General features: G+C 45.9%; 1 protein-coding gene across 5 annotated transcripts in view; it reads left to right on the top strand.

Moving 5' to 3' along the window:
• Positions 1-16,738, top strand: part of EHMT2 (euchromatic histone lysine methyltransferase 2) — a 220,706-nt gene that overhangs the window by 115,452 nt on the left and 88,516 nt on the right. For all 5 annotated transcript variants that reach the window (XM_069237196.1, XM_069237195.1, XM_069237194.1 and 2 more), the window contains 2 exons: positions 12,151-12,318; positions 16,208-16,352. In XM_069237196.1, coding sequence (XP_069093297.1) covers positions 12,151-12,318; positions 16,208-16,352 — 313 coding nt within the window. The remainder of the gene's footprint in view (positions 1-12,150; positions 12,319-16,207; positions 16,353-16,738) is intronic.

Here is a 16,738-nt window from a genome sequence, read left to right as displayed (position 1 = left end):
CCCTAAACCACTGCTCGTAATATCTATATTATAGTCACCCCTACAGCAGGCCTTCAGCCCTAAGGCAGGGTGAATTATATTACAAGTGAGGGCATATGCACCTTCTATGCCTTTGTCGATTCTTAGACATAGTAAGTGTGCAGGCGGGCCATTTTGAATACATGCGCTGGACACTGGTCAATACGAGTTCCCCGGCTACATGATGGCTTCTCTGAACCTAGAAATGTTTGCTATCAAATATCTCATATTAATAAACCCTCACTGATGCCAGTGATGAATTTATTAATATATGCACCTAGAGGGCACCTTAGAGGTACCCCTGAAAAACAACCCATTTGCTTGTGAGCTCACTGACCGGTTCTGGCCAGCCTGCTGCCAACAGACGGGAATCTGACCTCTTGAGAGGTCAGAAAAAAATGCCTGTCTGGACTCCTCCCCACAGGATGACATGCATTCCAAGGCCGTAACTTAAAGAAAAACACCGCCTTTGATATGCAGAACTGGACTTCCTCAGAGGAAGATGCCAACCTGCCCCAGGGCCCATCCGGCACCTGGACAGGCCGGAGGCATGTCAAACTTCCAGACTGGGAACACCCCTAGATTGGCCAGCCTGAAGTGGACACAACTTAGGAAATTCCCCCATCTTGCATGTTGTAGAATTTAGGAACTCTGGACAGGATGATTCCCACTCCCCACATGAAGTTGTCATCTAGGGGGGTGTAGTGACCCAAAGGGTAAGTAGCCTGTTGACTACTATGCTTCACTCCCTTTAAAACCCCCCTAAATTGAGAATTTAGAGGACCCCCTGATACTAGATACTCAGATCTTTGCTTGACACAAAAGAAGAAGTTGAAAGAAGCGTGGTGAACCTGAGAACTGAGGAGCACGACTGACTTGGCACCAACCCCTATGGCCTGCTTGCAGTACCCGACCCTCGAGGAGCAACTGACCTGTCCTGCCGCTGCAGGCTCCAAGAAACTGTGAGAGCTGCAAGTGCTTCTCAAATCGCCAAGAAGGACTCCCTTGGAGGACAGGAGCTGCTCCCCTGCATCTGCAGGCACCCAAGAAACAACTGTGAGGGCTGGGACTGCCAAAAACCTGATGCCGGACATCACCACTGCATTTGAGCCGCCTAGCCTGAGCTGAAATGGGCCACCAGTGTCAGCGTGGTCCCCAGACCCTCCAGAGACGAAGCCTACCCCGAGATTGCCCCTGTAGACTTACCAATGACGTCTGCAGCCTGATTCTGCAGACCCCTCTTCACTGCGACCGCCTCCGGTGACAGTAAGCCAGACGGTCCAAACCACCTTTGCACCCAGATGACCGCACCGAGGAGAAGAGTACCACTGGTGTCCCTAGGTTCCCCCTGGCTCATGAGACCCAAGCCCACCTGTTGCTTCGGCTCGATTGGCCCTCCAGTCCACACCTGCCGGCTGTTTTGTGGACCCTCTGCACTGTGACCGCCTCCAGTGATGGTAAACCCGATGGTCCAAAAGACCTCTGCACTGAGATGTCCCGTGTGAGAAAGTAGCCTCTTTCTAGCCTTGTTACCCCCACTTTTGGCCTGTTTGTGAGTGTATGTCAGGGTATTTTCACTGTCTCACTGGGATTCTGCTAGCCAGGGCCCAGTGCTCATAGTGAAAACCCTATGTTTTCAGTATGTTTGTTATGTGTCACTGGGACCCTGCTAGCCAGGACCCCAGTGCTCATAAGTTTGTGGCCTATATGTGTGTGTTCCCTGTGTGGTGCCTAACTGTCTCACTGAGGCTCTGCTAATCAGAACCTCAGTGGTTATGCTATCTCATTTCTTTCAAATTGTCACTAACAGGCTAGTGACCAATTTTACCAATTTACATTGGCTTACTGGAACACCCTTATAATTCCCTAGTATATGGTACTGAGGTACCCAGGGTATTGGGGTTCCAGGAGATCCCTATGGGCTGCAGCATTTCTTTTGCCACCCATAGGGAGCTCTGACAATTCTTACACAGGCCTGCCACTGCAGCCTGAGTGAAATAACGTCCACGTTATTTCACAGCCAATTTACACTGCACTTAAGTAACTTATAAGTCACCTATATGTCTAACCTTTACCCGGCAAAGCCAGTCTACACCGGTTCAGGGACCCCTTAGCCCTGCTCTGGCGTGAAACTGGACAAAGGAAAGGGGAGTGACCACTCCCCTGACCTGCACCTCCCCTGGGAGGTGTCCAGAGCTCCTCCAGTGTGCTCCAGACCTCTGCCATCTTGGAAACAGAGGTGCTGCCAGCACACTGGACTGCTCTGAGTGGCCAGTGCCACCAGGTGACGTCAGAGACTCCTTCTGATAGGCTCCTCCAGGTGTTGCTAGCCTATCCTCTCTCCTAGGTAGCCAAACCTTCTTTTCTGGCTATTTAGGGTCTCTGTCTCTGGGGAAACTTTAGATAACGAATGCAAGAGCTCATCAGAGTTCCTCTGCATCTCTCTCTTCACCTTCTGCCAAGGAATCGACTGCTGACCGCGCTGGAAGCCTGCAAAACTGCAACATAGTAGCTAAAACGACTACTGCAACTCTGTAACGCTGATCCTGCCGCCTTCTCGACTGTTTTCCTGGTGGTGCATGCTGTGGGGGTAGTCTGCCTCCTCTCTGCACTAGAAGTTCCGAAGAAATCTCCCGTGGGTCGACGGAATCTTCCCCCTGCTACCGCAGGCACCAAAAAGCTGCATTACCGGTCCCTTGGGTCTCCTCTCAGCACGACGAGCGAGGTCCCTTGAATCCAGCAACTCTGTCCAAGTGACTCCCACAGTCCAGTGACTCTTCAGTCCAAGTTTGGTGGAGGTAAGTCCTTGCCTCCCCACGCCAGACTGCATTGTTGGAAACCGCGTCTTTTGCAACTACTCCGACTTCCGTGCACTTCCGGCGGAAATCCTTTGTGCACAGCCAAGCCTGGGTCCACGGCACTCTAACCTGCATTGCACGACTTTCTAAGTTGGTCTCCGGCGACGTGGGACTCCTTTGTGCAACTTCGGTGAGCACCGTTTCACGCATCCTCGTAGTGCCTGTTTCTGGCACTTTTCCGGGTGCTACCTGCTGCTGAGAGGGCTCCTTGTCTTGCTCGACGTCCCCTCTCTCTCCTGGTCCAATTTGCGACCTCCTGGTCCCTCCTGGGCCACAGCAGCGTCCAAAAACGCTAACCGCATGATTTGCAGCTAGCAAGGCTTGTTGGCGTTCTTTCGGCGGGAAAACACTTCTGCACGACTCTCCAAGGCGAGAGGGATCCGTCCACCAAAGGGGAAGTCTCTAGCCCTTTTCGTTCCTGCAGAAACCTCAGCTTCTTCTGTCCAGTAGAAGCTTCTTTGCACCCACAGCTGGCATTTCCTGGGCATCTGCCCATCTCCGACTTGCTTGTGACTTTTGGACTTGGTCCCCTTGTTCCACAGGTACCCTAGATTGGAAATCCACAGTTGTTGCATTGTTGGTTTGTGTCTTTCCTGCATTATTCCTCTAACACGACTTCTTTGTCTTTTGGGGAACTTCAGTGCACTTTGCACTCACTTTTCAGGGTCTTGGGGTGGGCTATTTTTCTAACCCTCACTATTTTCTAATAGTCCCAGCGACCCTCTACAAGGTCACATAGGTTTGGGGTCCATTCGTGGTTCACATTCCACTTTTGGAGTATATGGTTTGTGTTGCCCCTATCCCTATGTGTCCCCATTGCATCCTATTGTAACTATACATTGTTTGCACTGTTTTCTAAGACTATACTGCATATTTTTGGTATTGTTTACATATAACTTGTGTATAATTGCTATCCTCATACTGAGGGTACTCACTGAGATACTTTGGCATATTGTCATAAAAATAAAGTACCTTTATTTTTAGTATATCTGTGTATTGTGTTTTCTTATGATATTGTGCAAGTGACACTAGTGGTACTGTAGTAGCTTCACACGTCTCCTAGTTCAGCCTAAGCTGCTCTGCTAAGCTACCATTATCTATCAGCCTATGCTGCTAGACACCCTATACACTAATAAGGGATAACTGGGCCTGGTGCAAGGTGCAAGTACCCCTTGGTATTCACTACAAGCCAGTCCAGCCTCCTACATCCCGGACCAAGGAGAACAGGACCACTGGTGTCCCTACATCCCTGAGCACCACAAGATCTGAACCCCCTCGGTGGTTCACCCAGACTGGACACTCAGTCCACCCCCACAGCAACTTTGTGACTGGACCGATCCCCATAGACGTACACAGGGCACCCAACACTGAACTGCACCACTGTACCTGGCTGCTCCTTTGCCGCCCGAGGTGACCTGTTGGTGTGGCCTTGGACCTAGCCCCATACTGACCCTAAGTCCAGGAGATTAGTCCCATAAGTCGCTGTACTATACCTGTATGCAGTGCTTGTTCTTCCCCATAGGATAACATTACTGCATCTGAAACTCATAACTGAAAGTACTCACCTGACAAAAGTTTACATAAAAGTGTCTGTTATTTTTTTATAAATTGATGTAGGATTTCTTTGAGTGTGTCTCACTTACTGCATGAATGTGTGCCTTAATGCTTAGCACTACCCTCTAATATGCCTAACTGCTCGACCACACTACCCAAAAAGAGAGCACTTGAGGTGTCATTAGTGCCTCTGTGATACCTTTTTTGCACAGTGTACCTCATGTTGGTCGACTACATAAAGACCCAGTGCCCTACAGATTCACACCTGGGACGGACCTAAGAACAAAGAAAGCTGGATGCGGTGTGGTAGTACCCCCTCCTCCCCTCCTACATTTACTATGGCACTGCCCCAGACTCAGAAGATTCTGTGAGGAAATAATAGACAATATAGTTGTAATGTTTAATGTTACACTTGCTTGGCTGCTGACCTGTGTTGTCTTAGGAACAGCTAATAGACTATTGTACCTGCTGAAATCTCGGGTGGGTGGGATCATCTTCTATGTTTCGCAAAACAGGTTCTCTTGGGTCTCTGGGGCAGGGAGCACATACCCAACCACAGTGTCTGGCTCGTTTAAATTTGGGATTTGTTTGGAATGGCGAATATATCAGTGGCTATTGAGAGGAAAAACAAACATTTTGAAAGCATACCTGTCCTTAGTCTCTCTTCTCTTAGCGACTATAGGAAAGTGACACTTTTTGTCATGGCCACCCCCAATTTTTGCCACTGGTACTGATGTGTTTCGACTGAAGTTCCCTGGGTCCCTGCTAACCAGACCACAGTGCTGGTGCTCTTTCCCTAGTAACACGTTAAAATGGTCTAATTGTGTTACAATTGGCACACTATTTAGCACCCGGTAAGTCCCTAGTAAATGGTAGTCCTGGTACCTAGGGTATGGTTACTAAAAAGGGCCTCTGAACGCTGCAGCATGTATGATGCCACCCAAAGAGTTTCCCTTACAAATTGCATGCAGACTATTGTCGCAGGCTCCTTGACATTGTGCAAACGGTGTGCGAAAACACAACATGGCACTCTCACTGTGTGCCATGCCCAAGTCACTGCAAATAATAAATGTAAGTCACGCCTTATAGACCTAATGCAGGGTGCATTATATTACATGCGAGGGCAGATCTACCTGAGCAGATATGTGCTGTCCAGTTCAGTTAGTAGATTGTACAAGTGAACAGGGAAGCCATTGTAAGTATATGTACAGGGCACTGGTCATTTCATGATCCCCAGCTGCATGATGGCTTTACTGAAACCTGTGATGTTTAGCAAAAAATACCTCGTGGTAATAAATCTATACTGTTGCCAGTATTAGATTTATTATGACATACACCCAGAGGGCACCTTAGAGGTGCCCCCTGAAACCTACTTATCGTCTATTGCTGACTGACTGGTATCGTCTAGCCTTCCACCACAGACAAGTTTTTCACCCCTTGAGGGTGAGAGCCACTGCTCTCTGAGGTCAGGCAAGAATGCCTGTTCTGGCGAAGTTATCATCACCTCCTACAGCTGGATGGCTAGTAAAACTGCATTCCAAGACGGAGGCTTCAAAGCCTCTGCCGCCTTTGATATCGAACCCTGGCTTCCTCCAGACCTGGAGAAGTTCACCCCCTGCCCGAGGACCATTTGGCACCAGGAAATACAGGAGATTAGCTATGCAATAGGCGTGTTGCAGCTCTAGACTAGTCACACCCCTAAGGTGGGCTACCTGATGTGGTCCACAAAAGAAGGGTTCTACCATTTTGTTATTGGTGGAATTAGGAACTCTGGGGCAGGGTTATGCCCACTCCCCACAGGAAGTGTCATTTAGGGGGCGTAGTGACCCCAGGAGTAAGTTGCCCATTGGCTACTACCCTTCACTCCCCTTAATACCTCTAAATGTAGATTTCAGGTGGCCCCCTTACACCGCAAACTCACATTAGTCCGACTACAGAAGAAGAAGAACAAAGAAGAGCCAAAGATGCGAGAACTGTGCTCTAGCTGTGGACTTTGCACCAAACCTTGCCAGCCTGCTCCTCTCCCTACAGTTGCAAAGACCAACTCGTCTTGCAGCAGTGTATCCTCCTAGAGCCTTGGAGGGCTGCCTGCACTTCGCCAACCAGATAGCATTTCCCTTGAAGTGGAGGAGCCACTTCCATGCAGCCTGCAGGCACTGCCCACGCAGTCCGGTTCAGCGATCTACTGACCATTTGGTCCCCCGATACAGCAGTAGCCCAAGAGGTGGTCACTGAGTGTCTAGGAGGTCAGCCCCGTCGATCCATCCATTCTGAGATGCTGACCCACCCTACACACACCAATACCCGGGACCTTTGCAAGCACCAAGGCCTCTTTGTGTTCATTCGGAACACCACAGATGCCAAAATGTACCTGCACATTGAGGGACTTCAGAGAGGCCAGCTCCATGCTGGAAGTCATCTTGCTGGGTTTCTCTTCCCTCTTCTGCAGGTTTGACGAGAACTGTGAGAGCCTCAAACTCTCTGACCCGCTGGACAAATCACCTAGGCACCTGAGCCCCCCCAGTCCGATTTCATTGAAGCCAAATGTGACTCTCTGGTCCTAAGACCCTCAAGAGCTGAGCCCCCTTTGGGTTCTGTTGGCCTGGTTCACCAGTCCCCATTTGCAGCCTTTTGTTACAGGTACTTTGCCCCACTGACTTTAGTGTAGCATTCGAGGATACCACCGCTGGAAGCACCTCTGCACCCGGACACACCCTGGCAGGTAAAACTTTAACTGTTGGTGCTCTCTTTGACTTTGGCCCCTATTTACCTTAAGCCCAGATGAACGGTCCAGTGACCCTATGCAGTGTGTGTTTCTCCCGTAGGATAGCATTACCACATTCGAGGCTCATGCCTCAAATCTGACAGCTGTGTTTTCTCTGTTTCTAAAAATCGCTAACTGAGAATGGTCTTACCAGATCCCAAAGATCTTGGTGTCTAAATATAAAAAATCAGTGCTGTTTTTACAAATTGGTTTCAGATTTCCTTATTGAGTGTGTGTGTGTCTCATTTATTGATTCTGTGTGTACAACAAGTGCCCAACACCCCTCTCTGATAAGCCTAGGGCTGCTCAACCACAATACCATGAATAGAGCACCTTGGGATTGATAAAGCAAGCCCAGGTACACTAGTAAGTGATACCTAGGCTCTCTGCACAGTGTACCTCATTTTGGTACACTATGTAGAGAGCCAGTGTCCTACAGCGACAGATTTCTAGGAGATAACTTGCCCAGGTTTCTTAGAGTGCTACATATTACAGGGGTCAGCTTAACCGCATAGGTCCTGGAGCTGCTGGACCAGCAAGCTGAATACATAATACAACCAATAGGCTCTAGAGGTTTCTTCTTTTTATAGTTCTTTTAAAGGGAGGGTGCCCTTCCAAAACTAGACTATGCAGCATGGTGGATGTAGGACATTGCCCACTTTTAACATAGTCACCCCAACTTTTTGCCTAGCATTTGATGCAGTTTTGACTGAAGTGCACTGGGTTTCCACTAACCATATCCCCAGTGCCAGATCTTTCTCTAAAACTGTGCAATAGTTCCCCAATTGGCAATACCTTTAGCGCCCCTGCAAGTCCTTAGTAAATGGTACCCCTGGTACCTAGAGCATGGGTACTAAGGAAGGCCCAGTCCCTGAGGGCTTCAGAATGTATTGTGCTACCTTAAGGGACCCCTCACCACACTCATGCAGACTGCCAATGCAGGCTGCGTGACATTGAGCAGATAAAAGTGAAAACGCAACATGGCACACATCCTGTGTGCAATGCCAGCAGACACAGCATGCAATAGATGTAAGTCACCCCTACAGCAAGCCTTATAGCCCGAAGGTAGGCTGAGTTATGCTATGTGTTGACATATCCGCATGAGCAGATATGCCCCTGTGCTGGACAGATCAAGTACTGACAGTACAAGCGAACAGGGAATCCATCTTAAGGTATGTACTCAGCACTGGTCAAAATGAGTTTCCGAAGTACATAACGGCTTTACTAAAACCTATGGGGTTTAGTATCAAACATCTCATATTAATAAACCCTCACTGATTCCAGTGGTGGATGTATTGATACATGCACCCAGAGAGTAACTTAGAAGTACCCCCTGAAACCTACTAGTGTGCTTATGCCACTACAGACCGGTTTCTGAGCCCCTGCAGGTCAGAGCCTACACTCTCGGAGGCCAGAAACAATGCTTGCTCCTGAGGAAGGTGTTCACACCTCCCTCAGCAGGATGGCTAGTGATTTAGCATACCGAGGCTAGGGACTTCAAAGTCTCTGCAAACCTTTGATATGCGACCCTGGCATCCCCCAGACCTCAGCAGGATGGCTAGTGATTTAGCATACCGAGGCTAGGGACTTCAAAGTCTCTGCAAACCTTTGATATGCGACCCTGGCATCCCCCAGACCTACAGGATGCCACCTCCAGCTCTGAGGCCCATTTTGCACCAGGACATGCGGGAAATTAGCTATGCTAGGAGGTGTGGAGAGCACCCAGGTCAGACCCACCCCAAAGGTGAGCTGTCTGATGTGCCCCACTCTTGGGAAATTCCGCCATTTTGGCGATGGCACATTTCGGAACTCTGGGACAGAGTTATGCCCACTCCCCAGAGGAAGTAGTCATATAGGGGGTGTAGTAACCCCAAGGGTAAATAGCCCATTGGCTACCATCCTTCACTCCCCTTAACCTAGTTATTTCGGGGAGCCCCTGACACCACAAACTCTGATTCGCCTGACTACAAGAAGAAGGACAAAGAAGAGCCAAAGATGCAAGAACTCTGCTCTAGCTGTGGACTTGGCACCAAATGCCCTTGAACCTAATTTTTAAGGACGCCCCTGGCATCAGGAAAGCAGATTCTACCTTCCTACGAAGAAGGGCACCAATGAGCCCCGAAAAGCAAGAACTGAAGAGCAGCAACTGACTTGGCCCCAACCCAGCCGGCCTGCCTGCTGTCCTTGACAGTTGCGCCAAATTCGATGCTACTTCACAGAAGATGCTGGTGGTTCCTTAAAATGCAGAGCTACTCTCCTGCAGGCACCCAAGAAGAACTGTGAGTGTCCCGGTCTGTGGAAAATCCGACACCAAAAAGCACCACTGCACCCGAGCGCCCCAGCCCAAGTCGAAGTAGGCTAACAGGTGCCACCGAGGGCTCGAGTCCCTCCAGAGCTGAACCCCGCCTTATGTTTTGGTCCCCCAGTTGCTGTCTGCAGCCTCTTTTGTGCAGGAACCAAGAACCGCAAGGAGTCTTCATGGCGCAACCCCACCGGACAAAGCACCACTGCACATATGCCCCCCCCAGCCGAGTTGCTGTGGACCGACGGTGGCCCTGTGTGCCCAAGACCCTTGAGACCTGAACCCCCTTTGGGTTCAGCTGGAGTGGTCACCCAGTTCTCGCTTGCAGGCTCCTTTCCCCAGGATCGTTTCCAATCAACTTGAATAGGACACCTGACGCTATAAAGCACCTCTGCACCCAGATGCCCCAATATCTACCAAAGTGACCTGTTGGTGCTGCCTTGGACCTTGCCCCATACTTACCTTAACTCCAGAAGAATAGTCCTGTAAGTCGTTGCCAAGTACCCATATGCAGTATATGTGTCATCCCCATAGGATAACATTAGGGCACCCAATGCTTAAAAACAACTCTGCACCAGGATACCCCAGAGCTGACCGAGGTAACCTGTTGATGATGCCTTGGACCTTTCCCCATACTTTTCTTAACTCTAGAAGAGCAGTCCTGTAAGTCATTGCCAAGTACCTCTAGGGAGTATGTTTCTTTTCCCATAGTATATGCAAACCACATTAAAGTCAATGCAAGAGATTTGGCGTATGCTTTATAATTGCTAACTTAAAAAGTACTTACCCAATAACAAAGTTCTTTGTGTTAAAAAATATATAAAAATGTGTGTTGTTTTTCTAAAGTGGTGTGTGTGTGTGTGTGTGTCATTTATTGACTGTGTGTATGCAGCAGATGTCTAACACTCCCCTTTGATTAGTTTAAGCTGCTTGGCTATCCTACTGCAAATAGAGCACTTGGGATTTTTAAAGAAAGCCCAGTCCACTACTAAGAGGATACCTGGACTCTTCACAGCATACTACTTTTTTGTATACTATATACGGAGTCAGTTTCCTGGGGGTGAGGGAGGGGGGGGGAGATTAAAAAGGGGGTTTTCTTTGTTTATTGCTAATATCTACTGAAAAGCATTAGGAACGAAGCACATATGTGAACTAATCTTGAATCTGTCCCATAGTTCAAGATGCTCTTTGCCAGCTTGTGATTGTAGGCGGGTGTATACTTATACAGGATTGATCAATAAAAAATTAGCAGATACAATAGATCAAAAAAGCAAACCGGATTTCATTAAAGGGGGTAATTTGGAATAAGTGGTCGAAAAAAAGCAATCTATACATTGAGTCTTGTATTTGAGACCTTTGGTTGCCAGTTGTAGGACGCTGGCTCTTTATATGGTCTCTGTCTACTAATTTTCCTGCCTGTCCAGGTGCCATATGGGCCTCGGGTCAGGGGGGTCTGCATCTCCTCCTTTCTGACTGAAGCCAGATCTGCATAACAAGGACTGTGGGCTCTTTGAAGCCCCCTGCCTTGGAATGCAGTTTCACAGGTCATCCTGATGGTAGGGATGTGTTAACACCCCTGCCAGAGTAGGCTTGTTCCTGGCCGCCCGCGATCGGAGGCTTTCACTCCTGTGGGGTCAGAAACGTGTCTGTTGGTGGCAAGCTGGCTATGACTAGTCAGTTAACACATCAGCAGTTAGTAGGTTTTTCAGGGGTCACCTCTAAGGTGTCCTCTCGGTGCATATATTAATAAATCAATCACTGTGGGTTAATAATACGAGATGTTTGATACCAAAAATCTGTTTTCAGTGAAGCCATCATGTAACTGGGGAACTTGTATTGACCAGTGTTCCACACACCTTCTTAAAATGGCTTCCCTGCGCACTTGCTATGTCTACGAATAGACAACAGACAAGGCATGGACATATCTGCTCTTTGTGATATGCGCACACATGTAATATAATGAATCCTGTCTTAGAGGTGGAAAACCTGCTGTAGGGGTGCTTACATATATTGCATGCAGTGTTAGTGTGCCATTTTGTGTTTTCACTTTTGTCTGCATCAATGCACGCAGCCTGCAAGAGAAGTCTGCTTGAGCGAGGTGAGTGGCCCCGGAGTGTGGCACAATACGTGCTGCAGCCCTTGGGGACCATCTTTGGTACCCATGCCCTAGGTACCTAGGGCACCATTTATTAGGGACTTACAGGAGTGCTAAAGGTATTGCCAATCGGGGGGCCAATTGTGCAGTTTTGGGGAAAGACCACTGGCACTGGAGACCTGGTTAGCAGGAACCCAGTGCACTTCAGTATACGTTGTATCAAATACTAGGCAAAAAGTGGGAGGACTACTGCAACAACATCCCAGTTTCCTACATCAGTTTATATTTTTCTCTTTGAAATATTATGACTACAGCACTGCCCCACAAATACATTTCCATCAATATCTCCTGAAAATGTGGCCTCTGTGTAGTGCAGCTTCTTTCTGGCACATCCTTAATCAACAGATAGAATGGATCCCAGGGTTGTTAATTATTTGTGGGTTTTATTGTATGTCTTGAGATGGCGTCCTCACTAATGGGTCGAAAAATGTATCACTATGTGGAGTTGCAGAGGTCTTAGACAACTGGTTTACTTTCTCAACCCTTCTTTTCGTTGTAGACTTTTCTTATCCCGTGGTGCTAACCCTGAAATCCGGAACAAAGAACGTGATACGCCCCTTGATCTAACTGCTGAGAACAGTGAAGTCTGGTATGCTCTTCAGCTGAATAAGAAAATCCGACAAGGCATCAGAAATCGTCTGACTCGTACAGAGAGAATCATCAGCAGGTGAAAAAGATGGAAAAAGAGGAGTGTTTGGTGCATGTGCCAGCTTGAGAATGGTAAACTACAAGGATCATGAAAATTGGAATGAGAGTTCTGTTCAAGCAGTGGCTCCTCCTCCTCAACCACACTCCCTTGACTGTGACAAGCTGTTCTTTAGATGGATGCCTATTAGCAGAATCGCACCATCTGGCCAATCTAGTTGATTAACAGCTTCCTAGCCCATCACCCCTATCCATAGCAAGCCTACCAGTTGAGTCATGAACTTGTTCGTTAGCGCCAGTGCCTTAAAATTTCATGGAGTTTGTTTGTAATTGGGCACCGAAAACTGGGTCACTGGCGTCACCACAGGTAGCACCAGACACTTTGCTGGGTAGGGTGCTGGTTGTTTTGGTTGAGGTTTTATGGCATCTGTTTTCTTAGGGCAACTTCTTTTATTCCAGCTTCGGTAATTGTTGCCCACCATAAGATCCTTTAGCTCATGCTAAATTTCCTTAGAGCCTTTAAAGACACTGGAATCCACCCAAACCAACATCCATAGGATGACATTTGCCAATAGTATTAGAAAGCTTGCGCCTAGCACTAAGATGCTATAATAAAATTTGGGGTGATTTTTCAGCCTGTGATCTTTGTAGCACCTTTTATTTTTGCATATCTTTTTTCAGAGATTGCATATGAATTATATAACTCAAAGCAGATTAGGAGAATAGTTTTCCCAAGTGGAGTGTGAACTTTTGTGTGAAATTTTATCAAGATGTCCCTTCCTTATAAAACACAGGCGAAATAACAGAATGGAATTTGTCAGCATGAGGCTTCTAACTTCTTTTAAAAAGGTCATTTACTTGATTCGTCACAGCTGGACAACCTTGTATGCTCTTAACTTCCCAGACATTATGAAGGTTAATAAAGAGGGAACAAAATTCAGTAAAGCTTTCTGTTCCAGACTCTCCTGTTGGTGTTGCCTTTACCAAGCTTGTAGTCAGTGTGCGATCCTGAACTCCAAGAACCTGCTCTTTACAACCTCATTCAGTACTTTAGAAGGTGTCACCAACCTATCCTATATTTTGTAAATATATTTTTGTGAAACCTTTTAAGGAGATAACTTACTGATGCTCATAGTTGAACATAAAGAATTGTGCTTTAGATGAACACTCAAAGTTGTGCTAGTTGAATATGAAACCATTGAAGGTGTCATAATAACTGACAAAGAACTATGTGAAAATGCTTTTTTAAATTATTAACTTACAACTTCACTAACCTTCGATTGAAAATAATCTGCCAATTTGTCCCACAAAGATTGATTAAGGCCAGTTGTATTTTTATTATTGAAGTTCAGTAGTGTATTAACTGTTTTAAAGTGTTCTTTAGCAGAATGTTTGGCGGTAATAATTGTTCCAGTTTAAAAGTTAGATTTTTCAATCATTATCTCAGCTTTATAATCTTTAATACACTATTTCTATTCTATCTCTTTCACATGAGCTATATTTTTTCCTGCATTTTTGTTCCTGCCTTAAACAAATTTGTTTTTGTAATCTTAAAACAAAAATCAGAAAAGTAAACCATCAGCCCCATGGCACTTGTTTAATTTATCTCTAAAGGGGGCCAGCTGTTTAACTGCTGTGTCTGTCCCATTAGTATAATTTGCCATTGCTAGGTCCAAAGCGTAATCTAGAATTGGTTGATTATCTAGCAAAGCTTATTTCCTTCCCTTTCATACGAAGCGTTTGATTTGACCGTTTGGGAGGAATTAGTGCTTAATGCTGTTTCTGCTAGGAATCTCTATGGAAAAAAACAATTGCTTTATGATCTGACCATGTCTGCAGCAAAGCCGACTCAGATGAAAGAGCAGGGTTGCTGGTATAAATACCATCAAGAGGGTAACCATCGGAATGAGTGTCAGTAGAGACCCTTTGTACGAGGTCAAAGCGTACCTTATTTTCAATTAGCTGTTCTGTATCTTTATCAGTCAAAGCCTCTAAGTGAAAATTAAAATCCCCTAATCTGTGATTGCAGAAAATTGCCCATAGGACCAGGAAGCCAGTAAATTAACAAACTGTTAAAAGATGAGTTCTTAGATAACTCATATTTAAAATTTAGTGTTTTGCATTCTAACTGGGTAACTATTTGGAATGCAGACTCCAAATGGTTGCAATATACAACAGCTAAGCCGCCTCCACGTTAAGGTAAGTGATCCAGCCAGAAGATAGAGTAACCTGCCGGAATGGTGGCTACTAAATCAGGGCCTGAGATCTGGCCAGCCCAAGTTTTGGTGACAAATGCTGTCTTGGGAGAATGATTCTCCATAAGATTTGCAAGTTCATGTTTGTTTTTCATTAAGGAGTGTGCGTTCATAAGCACACAAGACAACACCCCACTTCTTCCTATACCTATGGGATTCTTCCCTTGTAGTTTTGTGTAGTCTAAACATACTCCATCTTCTGACAATAGCTCGCACACAAGGTGATGCTCAATAACCACTGACAGCTAGAGGACACCAAGTCACCTTTACAGGTGGTGAAAGTAATGTTACTAGATTGTCTGAATTGTTTTAAAGAGATAAGTCAGTCTTTACAAATAATGTGGGGCACGTGGGTGCTATGTTATGTGAAGTAAAGCGCAAGTTGGGGATATGTTTAAGCGATCCTGGAAAATGACCTAGGTAAATGGTGATTCAAGTTTTGGATTGCCAAAATTATATAATTTATGAACAGGGTCCTTCCTTGGTAACGTACTGTTCTGTAAGTAAATTGCCCTTTGAAATTGTCAGCATAATGGTTTGTATTGTTGGGCTCAGATATGAACACCTTGCTAACGACATTTACCTGATGTTAGACATTTTTGTGAAATAAGTTGATGCCGTCCCTGCGTAACTATTGTCATATCACATCCAGATTATTGGGGTCAGAAGATGTAGATTTCCTTATCCCAAAAGGAAATTATAACCATTTTGGAAGAATGAAAAACTGGCAGGTGCCTCTCCTTTCCTAATGAGTTATACTCTGGTAGGCGAGGACGGAAAGGTAGTTGCCAGTTATCCTTTTTACCAAAAAGGCTAGTATATACTTTTTGGAGTTTAGGAAATCTCCACAGTGTTACAACAGTAATTTGCAGTCACCAGACATGGCGCTGGATGTGGGGCTCAAACCTTGATGGTCCAATCTTGTTCCTTCTTCGCACATTGAGACCATCTCTTATTGGGTGAGCAAGGCAGTCTGTTCAGTTTCCTCACTGGACAGAGCTGCCTTGTGGTACTTCTTCCTTTGACAAGTCCCCAAAAGCCTGGATACTCAAGAAAAAGCACGGCAGTCCTGCACAGTTGTATTAGCTACACCATTCAAACGAATTAGACTGCTTTTTAGGCCATATACCACAGACGCTAGCATTTTGAATGCACAGAAAGTGAAGACGTTAGTATACAACCAGTCCTGTGTTGCATTTATCATTAGAGATACATGTAAAAACTGTGCCACACGTCGGTATGTGTTATCGTGAGCTCTTCTAGTGAGTTCTCATATAGAGTACATGTATCATGCAATTTGTTTTTGTTTTGACAGTAAAAATGAAGTCCCTTAAAAATAACATTTGAATAATTGGGCTGTGCTTTGAGAGCCTCCTAACCCTCCTTTTTATTAAGATGATTCTTTTCCATACCATTTGCTGTGTGTACTCTACCTAATTTCTCACAATTCTCTTGGCAGCTGAAAATTGGATTTTAGAGTGTAAACTCTTTTGGTCGGTTTACTATTAAGACACCCTATTTTGAGCTGTGATTAGTTCATGTCAAGTCAGTCAGTCCAACCTCTTGTGCACCTGATGTCTGTGTTTTTTTAAAATTTGCTTTGCACACCCCACTACGTACCCGTGAAACTTGTTTTTCTTTTTTGCCATCACAAAGGGATATAGCTCGCGGCTATGAAAACGTGCCAATCCCATGTGTGAACTCTGTTGATGAGGACCCTTGCCCTGAGGATTACAAATATGTCTCTGAGAATTGCGAGACGTCCACGATGAGCATCGATAGGAACATCACCCACCTACAGGTAATCAAACACTGAGCAAGATCGTTCAAATTGTGCCTGGGCAGGGCAGTAATGTAAAATAAGGCATTTAGTAGGGATGGTGGTGTGGCCAGGGACAATATAACTAAGTTACTTACGCAACTTTGACTTCATTAGATTGACTCATCATTTTTCTGCAAACAAATTTTCATTCAGGTCATATATATGGGTCCCAGTTTTATAGTATTTATTTTTTGAAGATGGAGATTTATGTGTGTACTATACACATTTATAGTTGCCCCATATTTTTATTGTTAATCCAGTTTTATTTTGTGTTTCACAAACAAATGAAGTCATACCTCGTATATTGCCACATTTATTTTGCTAACTAATGCGTACCCATACTTTGACGCCTGTCAAGTGTCGGC

Source organism: Pleurodeles waltl, chromosome 6 (assembly GCF_031143425.1).
Source record: "Pleurodeles waltl isolate 20211129_DDA chromosome 6, aPleWal1.hap1.20221129, whole genome shotgun sequence".
Lineage (NCBI taxonomy): Eukaryota > Metazoa > Chordata > Amphibia > Caudata > Salamandridae > Pleurodeles > Pleurodeles waltl.
Note: the sequence above shows the minus strand (reverse complement) of the source record. Positions and strands in the feature narration are given on the sequence as shown.